Raw genomic sequence first — 14,342 nt, forward strand, 5'->3', positions numbered from 1 at the left:
AAAGTTGACTTCTAGGCATGACACTCTGGAAGTATAATTATGATACTAGAAGCACTTAGGTTTTTAAAACAATAAGGAAGATAAGCAAAAATCAAAAATAACCTAACTTCAAAACTTAAGTTATTTTCTCCTTTGCCAAAATGTTTGCTCTTTATCTCAATGAACCCTGGTATATGTAACTGATATCAGCTCCCCCCGACCCCGCCCCGGTTCAAAGGATCATATTATACATGATTAACAAAGCATGTATAATAACCTAAACACATTATTTACTTTTACCAAGGCACTTTCAAATACATCTCACTGAACTACAGGCAACCATAATCACAGAAACTTAAAGCTGAAAGGGGCTTGGAAGTCATTTCCACAATTACCCCACTTCACCAACCAAGTGGTATCCAAACACTCCTAGTTTTTAGTGACTGAAAGATATGGGTCTAAAACGGTTCTTTAAAAATCTCTCCCTGCTCTGACTACTTGTCAGTTTCTCAGTCTCCTCTCCCCATCTTAATGTTCCCAATCAGGTAAACCCAAACCTCCAAGTCATCCCACCACCAAACAACAAGCTTTGCTTCTCAAGTCCACTTCTACTCCTTTTCTCTGGGCCTCATCCCCAATCCCCACCCAGCCAAGGCCTCTAAGAAGCTGATCCCTCAGAGACCCCACTGGTTCCATCCCTGACAATCAAACCCCTTTCTCATATTCCTCCCTGCTGTCCGTATGCTGTCATGGGCAAGACCACTGGCACCCCTAGCCATGAATGTACCTTTGGCCTCGGAATTTTTTCCCTTTCCTTTCTCACCTTCTCTCTCTGCTTCTCAGCGCTGTCCCTTCATTCCCTTCAAACTCAATGTCTCCTTCCTCCTAGTGATTTCCTTCAAGGACCACTGGTCACTGAATACACCCGTTGTTAAATGCCTGTTACGTAGGTAAAAGAGACATACAGCCTCAACAGCTCACTCTCAAAAAACTCGTAAGTCTAACAGGAAAGAGGGAAAGGGTGAAAGAGAGAGAATCGCTGATTCTTTAAGACTCGACTCCTCGGAGAAGCCTTCCCTACCCCAAACTGAACTGGTCCCCTCTTCTCAGTGCCACCGTCTTACCTCCGATGAAAAGACTTCTTGTGCGTCTCCCACCACCATACCTTGGGTTCTTCTATGGGAAGGTCCCTAGCACCTACCCCTGAGCTTCGCTCAAAGGTGATACTGAAACTTTTAAGTGAGTGAATGGATAAATTTCGCTATACAATCGTTCATTCACCCATTCGTTCTATCATTCGTTGACCAAAACTCTATCGAGCCCACATTACGTACAAAGTTCTAGAACTTAAAGCGCTCTAACATAAAAAATAACTCAAACCTGTAATACTGGTAGATAAACACTCTTTCCTGGTCCGCGTCCCCCGCCCCGACTCCAAACCCAGACAGTCCTTTGCTTTCCCTCAGTGAAAACCCAGCTTTCCCTCACAGAAGTCTACGCCCCTCTAACTCAAACCACCTGGCAGCCCATCAGTCCTCCCCAGGACCCTTAGCTAATAATCCTAAATCTTAACACCCCCACCCCTCTGGCTTCTCTCTCTGTCCCCCACCTCCACCCTTGAGGTTGCTGCAAATCTTCTACCCCATGACTGCCTCCGAGTCCCCGAGTCCCGGGTACCTCAGATTTCCCTCTCCGCGCACCAGCTCCCCAGTTGGCTCCTTCCCTCTAAGGATCTCGTCTCTCCTAGGACCCCTACTCCCGATACCTCCCCTCCCTTCCCTTCAGTTTCAGGTTGAGTCTTTCTTCTCCTCAACTCTCAACTCTTCTCACCTCATCCAGCTCCCGTTCCCCGGCAGCACCGGCTCCAACCTCCACCTCCACCACTGCCGCCATCTTCACGGCTCTCCCCCTCCCCGCAGGCCCCGCGCGAGCCAGCTGCTTCCGCCGCTCAACTGCTTTTAGCCAATCGGCTGTACAAGCTTCGGCAGAGGGGGCGGGGCACCAAGACAGGCAGAGACCCGAAGGCAACTAAGAGACCGTCTGCCTGCTACCCACTTAAAGGTTAAGGAGGGGTGGGTTCCGTGTACTTGTAAGCTTCGGCGGCGGAGGAGGGATCTTGGGAAATGAGAAATTAGCCTTGTATTATTTTCATACAAATATGTCACCAATTTTCCCCTGTGTAGAACCAAAGAGAAGGGCACCTAAGCTGTCTACTTTGCGACGCTCCCTCAATGGGCAACTCGAGGGAAGCGTGGAGACTACGGACTACATTTCCCAGAATGCATAGAAACTGACCCGGAAGTTTAAAGTCCGCTCTCTCAGGGAGATTTGCAATGCGTGAAATATACATAAACCACCCGAATGTATTTTTCTGTCTATAGCACGTGTCTTCTTACCTTGGTGGGAGTCATTTTCCGGAAACAGCGGCTTCTTGAGGCCCCAGAACCTGTTCCTGGGCTTCGGGAGGCGGAAGAGTGGTGCTTCGGGTCAGAAGGCGGAGGTTAGAGAGCCAAATTGGCGGGAGAATTTTTTTTTTTTTTGGTCCAAGATCTAAGGCAGCGGTGGCACTTCGAGGTCCATTATCCCGGGTGAGGGTCATTCGGGTTTTCGATGGGGAGGAGAATGGACAAAAGGGAGGAAGGGTGGCCATAAAGGAAGTGGACAGAATAGCGCATTCCGAGAAGCGGTGAAAGTAGCGGCTTAGACTCAGGAATCTGAGAGCTGAAGAGTCTTGCGGGACTTAAACCGCCCCCAAACTGCTTCTTAGGCTCTCACGCCTCCGGATCCACTTCACACATCTTCGTATTCTTTACTGTGCCCACACACTGCGTCCGCAGCTTCTACCCTTACTCCCGTCCTGCACATCTTACTCACTATGCTGCACCCCAGCTTACAGTTTTCCTATCTCATTTCCAGCACCCTGTTTTTTTTGTACATTGTACATCTGAACCCTACACCTCGCAACCCTGTGGTCCCTGCTTACACTTCACCCTGCCCCCCGGAGGTCCCGGCTGAATCCACAGCATAGATAGGGCTAGGATGTCTTGTGGGCTCATTTTATTAGATTGACCGTCAACTTCATTTGGGACCATCTACATTTATTTAAAATGGGAATTATATTTATTATGTGAAACTGGGTACAAAGAATATTATAAACACCGTATACTCACCACCCCCAATTGACGATTGACATCATAATCTATTTGCATACTCATTTTTTAAGAAAGATAATATGAAACAGAAATGGAATTTATCTGTGTCCTTTAGTATCAGATTCATTACCCTTTCATTCTCCCTAGAAGCAAGTCCTATAATTAGCTGTGTATTCTCCCAGTCTGTTGAAAAAAAAAAAAAAAACAGTGTGTATTCAGTGGGCAGTACAAGTAGTTTGATTTCATTTTGTAAAGAAACTAAATGCTATTTTTCTATATATAGTTATTTTTTTATAACTTATTCTTTCACTCTATTTTGGGGGGAGGCAGTCTATCTATGTTTGCATATATTTACATCTAATTTATTCCTTTTAACTGTTACATAGTATTCCATATGATACAGAACATTTCATTCATCCATTCCTCAACTAGTGGACATTAGAGTTTTATGCTTTTTACTATTAGAAACATTACATGTATCTTTTTATGCACAGGAGCTAGAGCTGCACTGTTTAAGTAAACCAGGACACGTGGCTATTCTTGAAATGTAGCTTGTCAGAATTAAGATGTGCTGGAAGTGTTTATGAGAGAGCCCATTTCCCCATATTATTGCCACTCCTTCATATTGTAGACTTTTCCATTTTTTCCAGTCTTAGAGGAACAGGTATTTGCACTTTCCTTATTATCAGTGAGGCTGAGCACTTTTTTATATGGGGTATTGGTCATTCAGATTTTATCTTATGTGAACTGTGTGCTTATATTGTCTCCCCAGTTTTATATTGGACTGCTTGCCCTTTTCTTGCTGATTTGTAGTATTTAAAATTTAAAAACAATAGCAGTTTGTGGCCCATTATTGGTTGATGAGTTTGTTGTGTTTGCCAGAAACTTCTGCGCAATTCTGATTGAATTATATTGACCTAAGAAGTACTCTTTTCAATGGCTATTTATTTATGCCTACTGTGTCCCAGCATCTCTCTGAAGTGTGGGAGATGATGAGCATGACAAATATCCATATCCTCAAAGAGCTCACTGCTCAGTGTGGGTACACACAGGATAAATAAGCTGGTGCCAAAAAACAAGAACAACAGCATATGCAAGGGCAGTGAAGTCAGAAAGCACTTAATCCTGTGAGAACAAGCAATTTGATAGATAGTGATCTTCATAAAAAATACTGTATATGTCTTATTCACCACTGTGTAACCTAGTCCAATGTCTGGTACCTGCTAGACACCCCCCTCCTCAAAATATTAGCTAAATAAAATATCTAAGATTGACAGCTTCAGGGTCCCCAAGCCTGGAGTGTAGTGTTGAGACTGGTTCAGTCAGATGTGTATGTTAGTTATGAGAGATGGTGGAGTTTTTCCATCTAATCACAGGTGTATACTGGGAGTTTCTCCAAAACAGAGACCCTATCTATGTTATTTATTTTTCTGTCTCCAGTATCTAGCAGAGAGTAAGAAAAATTGTTGAATGTTCAGTGAGTTCCTAGAATGAGAGTAATCAGCTTTAGTTAATCTAAACGCCTGGGACGTGGCTCGGGACTCACCCTGACCTCTTCTTTCTTTGAAGCCTTGGTACCATCTTGAATGTAACCTGTGACCTTTAGAATGGTATTCATTAGACTTTGGTTACTGCTGTCACAGCAGCTACCTCACTCAGAGCATTCTATGACGGCTGACCATTTGGAGCCTAATTTTTATGGTCATTCATTCAGCGGACACTGGTTAATCTGAAACTGTTTCTCCCTCTTAATGAGGATACAGAAATAAATCAAACATGAAGCCTGTCTTCCAAGAGCTTACAGTTGGTCAAGGGACAAAAGACATATGCAGATCATTGTAATATAGAATTGAGAGGAGGGAGCTATCACTTTGAGTGCTGAGCAGAGTGGAGGTGACATTTGGCCATCAAATATGCATTAGATTTGTCAGCGAAAGAAGGAAAGAGCATTCCAAGCAGAGACAATGGCATGAACAAAGTCTCAGAGGTGGGAAATTTTTTGGTGGGAAGGACACAAGACCATTATGACATGAATATATCGAGGTCATGGACTCATTTCAGGGACCAAGTGAGTGAAGAAATGTGAGTGAAAGGGCAGGTAAATATTTGAAGAGAGATCCCATCTAAAGACATTCTGACAACTTTAAAACAACTCTCTCTGCCCAAGGAATTGTTGAAGCTAGGTGATGCACTGGAGTTCATTATACTAATATATGTGTGTGTGTGTGTTCGCATATATTTAAATTTTTCCATAAAAAGTTTAGCAAAACAGAAAATAAAAATTCCCACATGAACTTTTAAGATTAAATAAATAAAGTAATTACGGTAAAACATCCTCTGCTGAAAGGAATAGTAGGAGATAAACCAGGAAATGGACAGATCTATGTTGTAGATGCTTTGAGGGGTCAAACTGAATTAAAATTTATTTAGTCCTACCATATAGCAAGGGATTTGCGTATGTCAGCAAGCCCTTGAAGATCTCTAGTAGAGAAGTAACTTAATCTAAGAGGATTCGTTTTATGGGAAGGAAAAAAAACAAGAATCTTGTATCCCTTATTTAGTTGAATGTTTGTTGCACCTCTTTACTATGTGCTAGGTAGAATCTAGGGTTGTAAAGATGGATAATTTCAGGCATAGTTCATGCCTTGAGGGTTCACCTTCATATAAATCCAGCATCTACATGTTTATATATATATATATAAAATATATATATATAGTATAAGAATTCTATTTATAATATATATATGTTTGTACTTGCTGCTCTATTGCATTCCAGTTGTTTTACTTTTGTTGGAATTTCATCAGCGACTCTAGATCTGCTCCCACCACCCCACCAACCCCATCATGGTCATCAGAAATAGTGACTGATGTACTGATGTAAATAACTCCTGTTACCAGAAAAACATTCAAGGCTTGTTTACTTTCCTTTTGTTCTCTTCTTCAGTAGTAACATGATGATTCCTTCTCTTCTGGAAGCGGATGGGACCAAAATATAGGCACCAAAGTGGTGACAGAAGAAATCTCAGGAGAAAGCATTTTGCCTTGTGCTTGGGACAGCTGCTGGGCCCACCATGGCTCCAGTGAGAATTAGCCACGTGGTGTCATTCTCCTCTCAGGTATGTTAATTAGCAGGCATGGTTTTTTCTTGGTGACTGAAAAGAGTGAAAGAAAAAAAGGAGACAGCTCCACTTTCAGAAAACTCCCAATTCAAAAGAAGAGCCATTGTCCCTTCTTTAGGAGTTCAGAGTCAAAGGCAGGAAATGCAGCTCTTGCCTTCAGGTTGCTCTCAGAGCAATGCAGGATACCTGAAAGCGGGTCTCAAAGGTAAGGAAGGAAGCAACCTCAGGATTCCACCCTTCTCTGGAGGCAGCTGGCAAAGCTATAGGCGCAGAGTCTCTACCAGGGTCCCCAGAAGGGCAATTTAGGCACACTGTCATGGAGATCAGGCTAGGGCACTCAAGGTCATCCCTGACCTGTAAGGATAACACCGCTGCCATCAAAGGGGATCTCAGCATCCCTCCTGTGAATCCACTTCCAGGAAATCGCAGTTATCCCAGTTAGTGCTAGATGCTGGGCCCTGTCCTCCGCTGTCATCTCTCTATCCATTTCCTGCTCCTCTCCACACTTCCCTTTCTGTTACTCTAGTCCTTCTCAAGGGGTGCCATTGGTGTTTTGTGTAGAAGTCTTCGTTTTTATAGCGATATCCTATGCCTTGTAAGATGTTTAGTATCCATGGCCTCCAGACCCTAGTGACAACAATGCTTCCTAGTCACTATGACAGTCAAAAATATCCCCACGTTTCAGAAAGCCCCTTAGAGAATCTTTAAGAACTACTGTGTCAACTCCAAAGTGAAATAAAATAAAAATTACCGTTATCTTTCTTACCTACATGGTCAGCCTAAATGGTTTTCTTCATGGACTCAGCCTTATGAAATGCTAGAGGACATTAGCTCTCTTCTAATATTGTGAATTTCAAGCTGTACTCCTAGAAACCCCCTTCTAGAAGTTGAAGGGAAGCGCCAGAAGTATGTCTCCGGGCTCCTCAACCAGTGCTTTAACCATAGCTCTACTTTTATTTTTGAAAAATTTTTAAATTATTTGATAATGATAAGTAATATTGATAATTAGTATCAAAATATTTTTGAAAATATTTATTATTGAAAAAATAAATAATCTTTAGTGTAAAATTTCAGTTAAAAGGAAGGGTTTTATTGCTAAAACAAAAAAATAAGATTGAAAACCATGAATCTAGTCTCCCCCTCCTTAACTTAGAAAGAAATTTAGACCCAGGGAGAAAAAGTAGTTTGCTCAAGGCCTTTCCACCAAAAAACACCTGACTTGGGTCAGAACTGAGAATTTTTATCTCAGTTTTAATATTGTTGTCTTTGAACAAATTACTTTATCTCTAACCATCAGCTGTAAACTTAGAGTAAAAATCTTTGTGTTTTTTATCTCATAGGATTACTTTGAAGATACATGTCTGTGAAAGCACCTTATAAATGATATGAAACAGTCATCCCTCCATATGGATGGGTTCCACATCCCCAGATTCAGCCAACCACAGGTCAAAAATATGCAGGGGAAAAAATATTCCAGGAAGTTCCAGAAAGCAAAACATGAATTTGCCACATATTGGCAACTATTTACATAGTGTTCATATTGTATTTATAACTATTTACATAGCATTTACATTGTATTAGGTATTATAAGTAATCTAGAGATGAGTAAAGTACACGGAAAGATACACATACATATCCATTTTATATAAGAGACTTGAGCATCCACCGATTTTTATATACAGGGGAGTTCTGGAACCAATCCCCTGTGGATGCCTAGGAAAGACTGTAGTATTATGTGGTGGTTAAGAATTCTGAATTCAGACACCTAGAAGTTCCAACTTTGGTTGGTTATTTGGTCTTGTGGACTTGGGTAAGTTTCTGAACTTAAGCATCTGTTTGTTCATCTTTTAACTAAGAAGCAATGATAGTAACCACCTAAAGTTGTTATGAGGACGATTAAATTAAGTAATGGAAACCAAAGAAGAGATAAGCCATATCTGTAAATCCCTTGGTACATGAAAGATGGACTCCTGTCTAAAGTCTTTTCCATTAGGATCCTGGAAAGGTTTAAGAGTATAGAGATCCCTCATTCATGGACATCCTTTTTTCCCTTGATGAGGTTCCTCATTTTCTCCTCCTCTCTCTGACTTAGGATCCCAAATATCCAGTGGAGAATTTGCTGAACCCAGACAGTCAGAGGGGACCTTGGCTCAGCTGTCCTCAGGACAAGAGCGGGCAGCTGAAAGTGGAGCTGCAGCTGGAGAGGGCAGTGCCCATTGGCTACATTGATGTGGGTGAGTGAGTTCTCCAAGGCCTGGGAACCTCCGTGGGGAGCACAGGAATACCATTCCCTCCCAGGGCTGCAGCAGTGTGTTTGAATGCAATCTCGCTGAACAGCCTTCCTGGCGCAAGCCCTACCTGGCGTGAAGGGGATATGTGGCCCTTGCCCCTGGGGAAGGCATTTGATATTGCTGAACCCTGTGAATGCCATTCCCTTAGTTACACAGCATACCTGCCTTGCTTTGATCTGAGTGGTCTCGGTGAAGCCTTAGGACATTAACAAACTTAAGTGCCAACAGATAGAACTTGTATATGCCTCTAAATATTAGTGGTATATAGCAGTGGTCCAGTGGTGAAGGCTGTACTTCCACTGCAAGGAGCTTTGATCCCTGGTCGGGGAACTAAGATCCTATAAGCCACACAGCACGGCCAGGAAAAAGGTAAAATTTAATTTAAAATTTTAAAAAATGTATATATATATATAGGGGGACTTCCCTGACGGTCCAGTAGTTAAGACTCTGCGCTTTGTACTTCCACTGCAGGAGGTGTGGGTTTGATCCCTGGTAGGGGAACTAAAATCCCATGTGCTGTGCAGTGCCGTCAGAAGATTAAAAACAGAAAACTGAAAATGCAATTAAAAATAAATATCAGTGGCAGGAGGATGCTTGGGGATAAAGTGTGCAGGTTCATGCAGGAAGGCTCCACAGGAGTTTTGGGTTAAGGAGGCTGGCCTTAGAATTCTCTAGAAATAGAGAATTGACAAAGACTGTCTGCCTCAGCTCTGTCAGGACAGAGAGACGTCAGGCTCCCTAGCAAGGATTTCAGAGAGAGACAGAGTTTAGCACTGCCCACCAGAGCCAGAGGACAGGGAAACTGTGAGTCTCTTGGGTCAGGAAAAGTTTCTGGCTGGGAGGAACACGGTGAGCCTTCATTTAGCGGCTGAGGTCCCATCCCACTTCAGTTACTGGCTCACTGTGTTGCTCGACCTCTCTGGGCCTCCCCTGAGCTCTAGAATGGAGGAATGTCCTCTGCCCACCGATCCCCTTGTGGGCAGTCAGGGGAGCCCGTCATCCCACCTTCACTTTCTCGCAACCTTCTGTCCCCAGGTAACTGTGGTTGTGCTTTCCTGCAAATTGACGTGGGTCGTTCCTCCTGGTCCCTGGACAGACCTTTCGTCACCCTGCTCCCTGCAACCATGCTGATGTCCCTGGCTGATTCAAAGCAGGGAAAAAACCGCTCAGGGGTCCGCATGTTTAAAGATGGTAAGGAGAGGGAGTTCCCTGGTGGTCTGGTGGTTAAGACTCTGTGCTCCCAACGCAGGAAACCTAGGTTTGATTCCCTAGTCAGGGAACTAGATCCATGTTGTAAATAAAAGATTCCGTGAGCCAAATAAATATTAAAAAAAAAAGATGGTGAGGAGGGCAAAAGCAGCAATGAGAGACTGAGAGAGATGCTGGACTCTAGAGGGCTGTGCCAGCTGGAAGGTGTGTATTGTGGACGGAGCCTAAGCAGGGGCTCACTTACAACTGTCGGGGGAATAGGGTAATGAGTGAACCACTGTGTGGTGTGTTTGTGTGTGAGTTCTCTGTGATGACAATACCTGATAGAGGTACTGATACCTCTATCATACCTGATACCTGATAGAGATACTTACGAGCTATGATTTATATTTACACATAACATGTGATTCAGTGAAGCCAGATATAGAACCCACACCTGTGATTAGAGTGTTTGTATAAATGTGTATAGGGCTTCCCCGGTGGCTCAGTGGTAAAGAATCTGCCTGCCAAGCAGGAGATGTGGGTTGGATCCCTGGCTTGGGAAGATTCCCCTGGAGGAGGAAATGGCAACCCACTCTAGTATTCTTCTTGCCTTGGAAACCCCATGGACAGAGGAGCCTGGCAGGCTATAGTCCATGGGGTCACCAAAGAGTTGGACACGACTTAGTGACTAAACGACAACAACAAATACACGTGTGTGAGTGTAGGAAAAATATTCCTGTAAGTGCAGGAAGGCTGTGTGATGGTTGTGGTTTCCCGAGTCCTCTTCGCTGCACATCTCTGTGTTCACTGGGCACTGCACAAGAAATTCGTGTCTGATTCCTCACTTCCAGGGACGTGCAGTCTAGGAAGGACTCATTCGTCTGTGTCTGAATTGGAGGCATTTGTAATGTTGTGAAGGAGAAGTGACCTGGGATACGAGGTGGGATACGAGATGAGGTATACTTAGATCTGGGAATGGAAGATGAGAAGGGTTGGGAGTACTGGCCTGTGAGCCAGTGAGCAAGCATGTAGAGCAGGTAGTGCCTTGAGGGAGATTGAGGTCTCATGGTCCAGGAAGGGTGGATGTAGCTCAGCTGATCCACTGGGCAAGTGGTCACCCCAGACTCCAACCCTCCGGATACCCCCTGTTAAAACTAGACAGCGGTAAGGTCTGTGGAGAGGTATGGACCGAGGATATAGGCATGCTGGGAACAGCGTGGCACCAGGACAGAGGAGCGACGGTGGGAAGGCAAGGCGCTGGGTCTGAGAGGGCCCTGACTGGCCTGCGTGGTGCTGCCTGATCCTGAGTGCCCGAGCCTGGGAGAGGAAAGGCCTCCATTCTCCCTTAGGGTGGAATTCACTCTGTAGTCCCAGTCCTTTCTTTCCTCTCCGCAGTACTGACCTTCTCTCCCTTTCTCCCAACCACTCATCCATTTCATTTCTCCCTCATTTCCTTCTTGTTTTCTCCTTGAGCTGACTTCCTGGCCCCAGCCTCAAGTGAGTCATGGGATCGACTTCGCCTGAGCTGCTCCCAACCCTTCACACGTCATCAGCCCTTTGGCCTGGCCTTCCTGCGGGTGTGTTCCTCTCTGGACTCCTTAGACGACCCTGTGGAGGGTCCCTCGGTCCCTGTGAGCTCAGGGCTGAGCCAGGTATGTACCATGGGGGACTTAGCAGGTCCCAGCCTTTTCTGTTTCTAGTTAGGAAGCTGGTGCTTGATTTAGGGATGGATACACACACACACACACTCATTCAAATATGAATATAAGTTCTTCCGTGATGGTCCAGTGGTTAAGAATCTGCCTTCCAGTGCAGAGCATGCAGGTTTGATCCCTCATGGAGAACTAAGACCCCACATGCTACAGAGCAGCTAACCTTGTGCACTGCAGTGAAGACCCAGCACAACCAACAAGAAAAGAAATTAATTAATTAAAAAAAAAACAGGGCATCCCACTGGCTCACTGGTAAAGAATCCACCTGCCAGTGCAGGACACACAGGTCTGATCCCTGGTCTGGGAAGATTTCCACATGCCACAGGGCAACTAAGCCCATGCACAACAACTGCTGAGCCTCTAGAGCCTGGAAGCTGCAACGACCTACTGAGTCTATATATCATGACTACTGAAGCCCACACACCCTAGAGCCCATGCTCCGCAGCAAGGGAAGCCACTGCAACGAGAAGCCCACACACTGCAACTCAAGAGTAGCCCCTGCTCTCTGCAGCTAGAGAAAAACCCTCATAGCAATGAAGGCCCAGCACAGCCAAATAAATGATAAATAAGTAATTATTTAAGAAACCAAATACTAACATAAATAGGCTTGTGGCCCTTTCTCACAAATAGGCATGAACACCTTTCCTTCAGTCTCACACACACAGGAGCCAAGCGAGTGAGCCTTCGGTACAGTGTGCACAAAGCTGTGGACCATTTGTTCTATTGTTATTCAGTCGCTGAGTCATGTCTGACTCCTTGCGACCCCAGGGACCACAACACACCAGGCTTCCCTGTCCTTCACTATCTCCTGGAGCTTGCTCACACTCATGTCCATTCCGTTGGTGATGCCATCCGACCATCTTATTCTCTGTCGTTCCCTTCTCCCTCCTGCCCTCAATCTTTCCCAGCATCAGGATCTTTTCCAGTGAGTCGGCTCTTACCATCAGGTGGCCAAAGTATTGGAGCTTCAGCATCAGTCCTCCAATGAATATTCAGTGTCGATCTCCTTTAGAATGGACTTGTTGGATCTCCTTGCAGTCCAAGGGATTCTCAAGAGTCTTCTCCAACACCGCAATTCAAAAGCATCAATTCTTTGGTGCTCAGCCTTCTTAATGGTCCAACTCTCACATCCATACATGACTACTGGGAAAAGTTTTCTAGTTATTTTTTTCTTCTATGGCTGATCTGACTCCTCCTGGTTTCTTACCACTTATGTCTCCATTTATCTTTCCAAGTCAATACCCTCCACCATAATTCACTCACAAATATGAAGATGTAATCACACAAGGCTAGAGCCAGAGAGTTCTAGAGATTAAAAAAATACTTAGAGATCATCAAGCCACAACCCCATCATTTTATATCTCAGATAGGGAAATGTATATATTTTAATTCACAGAGCAGAGTAGGGACCGGAAGGAAGCCAGGTCTCCTGCCATTACATCACAGTGCTTCCTGTGCACACAGTACATTTTTTAGAAGCTTCATTTGGTAAAGCCAAAAGAATTTTGATTCCCAGGAGTGAAACTCACAGGTGTTGCTCCTGTTGAGGTTACTGGAAAAAAAAAAAAAAACAAGAGACCACACTTTGGGAAGAGAAGATGGAGTTGGAGTGGATAGAGTGGGAGAGGGGCTTTTGTCACACAGCCTTGGGAGAGGCCCAGAATGCAAGGTAAAGCCTGAGATTTACTCTTACCCTGTGGGAAGGGCTGAAAATGCAAAAAGATCAATGGAAGCAGTTCTCTGTGCTCTGCCAGGTGCCAGGATTGTCCCTGTGGGTTCCGGAACTCTGTGGCCTGGCTGTTCAATAAAGTGGGAGCTCTGGGAGATTAGGGACCTGTTTGTCTTGTTCCACCAGGCATTCCTGGCAGCTAGGATGGTGCCTAGAGCAAAGTAGACTTTATAGTATAAATGTTGATTATATAAATAAACTTTCAGAGGGGAGTGGTAGGTAGGGTCACCATAAAATTTATCATCCAATCTGAGATACTTCAAGAGCCAAAAAGAACGCTATTAGTAATTATAGTTAAGACAACAGACATAAAGCAGGGTGTCCCGGGAAAACTAGGACATCTGGTGTCCTTAATGATAGGCTAAATGAATGCTTCCTAGAGTCTTTTCCATTCTGGTCAGATATCTAAATTACTCTGCACCTTTAGGGCCATGGTGGGATCAAGCAGGAGGCAGTCAGCAACTCGGAGTCATGTCAGACATTGAACAGCAAGAGCAGAATGACGCACATTCCAGGCCCTTTCTGATACCCCAGGGAGAGGAGTCCGGAAATATTTCCATAAGAGAGGGCTCATGCTGCTGCTGTTAAGTCGCTTCAGTCGTGTCCAACTCTGCTCAACCCCATAGACAGCAGCCCACCAGGCTCCCCCATCCCTGGGATTCTCCAGGCAAGAACACTGGAGTGGGTTGCCATTTCCTTCTCCAAAGAATGAAAGTGAAAAGTAAAAGTGAAGTTGCTCAGTCGTGTCCGACTCTTCGCGACCCCATGGACTGCAACCTACCAGGCTCCTCCGTCCATTGGATTTTCCAGGCGAGAGTACTGGAGTGGGGTGCCATTGCCTTCTCCGAAGAGAGGGCTCATACATGGAAACAAATGGATGGCACTCCGTTTTATAATTTAAGATGTCTCAAATGCCATAGACTTTTTTCTAATATGTCATTCTAATGGTATATTATTGTGAAAGCACTATATAAAGGCTTATTACTCTGTGAGGTAAGGTCTTGCATGATCTTTGATTTTCCAGTTAGGAAACAGAAGCACAGAGAAATGTAGTAGGTGTTCCAGGTCACTGCCAAACAAGTCCTGGACTGGATTGGAACCCAGGCCACTAGACTCCACTTAGCCTGTGCTTCGAAGCTCGGTTTGTGATAACATGCATGCGTGCTTAG

The 14,342-nt window shown here is 44.5% G+C and overlaps 2 protein-coding genes across 4 annotated transcripts in view; one reads left to right on the forward strand and one right to left on the reverse strand.

Moving 5' to 3' along the window:
* Positions 1 to 1,908, reverse strand: part of RNF121 (ring finger protein 121) — an 83,192-nt gene extending 81,284 nt beyond the window's left edge. The window contains exons 1-2 of one of the 3 annotated variants that reach the window (XM_027563018.1): positions 1,810 to 1,895; positions 803 to 918 (exon numbers count right to left, since the gene is read on the reverse strand). Coding sequence is in view for 2 of the 3 variants with exons in the window: in XM_027563017.1 (XP_027418818.1) it covers positions 1,810 to 1,872 (63 nt within the window). In the remaining variant the exon portion in view is untranslated. Of the gene's footprint in view, positions 1 to 802; positions 919 to 1,809 lie in introns of all 3 variants that reach the window. The other 2 variants (XM_027563017.1, XM_027563019.1) reach the window with 2 other exon arrangements.
* Positions 1,909 to 2,237: 329 nt separating this feature from the next.
* The window catches only part of LOC113905544 (short transient receptor potential channel 2-like), a 37,992-nt gene continuing 25,887 nt past the window's right edge, over positions 2,238 to 14,342 (forward strand). The window contains exons 1-5 of the mRNA XM_027563015.1: positions 2,238 to 2,567; positions 6,076 to 6,247; positions 8,343 to 8,484; positions 9,577 to 9,732; positions 11,206 to 11,384. Coding sequence (XP_027418816.1) covers positions 6,203 to 6,247; positions 8,343 to 8,484; positions 9,577 to 9,732; positions 11,206 to 11,384 — 522 coding nt within the window. The 5' untranslated portion in view covers positions 2,238 to 2,567; positions 6,076 to 6,202. The remainder of the gene's footprint in view (positions 2,568 to 6,075; positions 6,248 to 8,342; positions 8,485 to 9,576; positions 9,733 to 11,205; positions 11,385 to 14,342) is intronic.

This window comes from Bos indicus x Bos taurus, chromosome 15, assembly GCF_003369695.1.
Source record: "Bos indicus x Bos taurus breed Angus x Brahman F1 hybrid chromosome 15, Bos_hybrid_MaternalHap_v2.0, whole genome shotgun sequence".
Taxonomy (NCBI): Eukaryota; Metazoa; Chordata; class Mammalia; order Artiodactyla; family Bovidae; genus Bos; species Bos indicus x Bos taurus.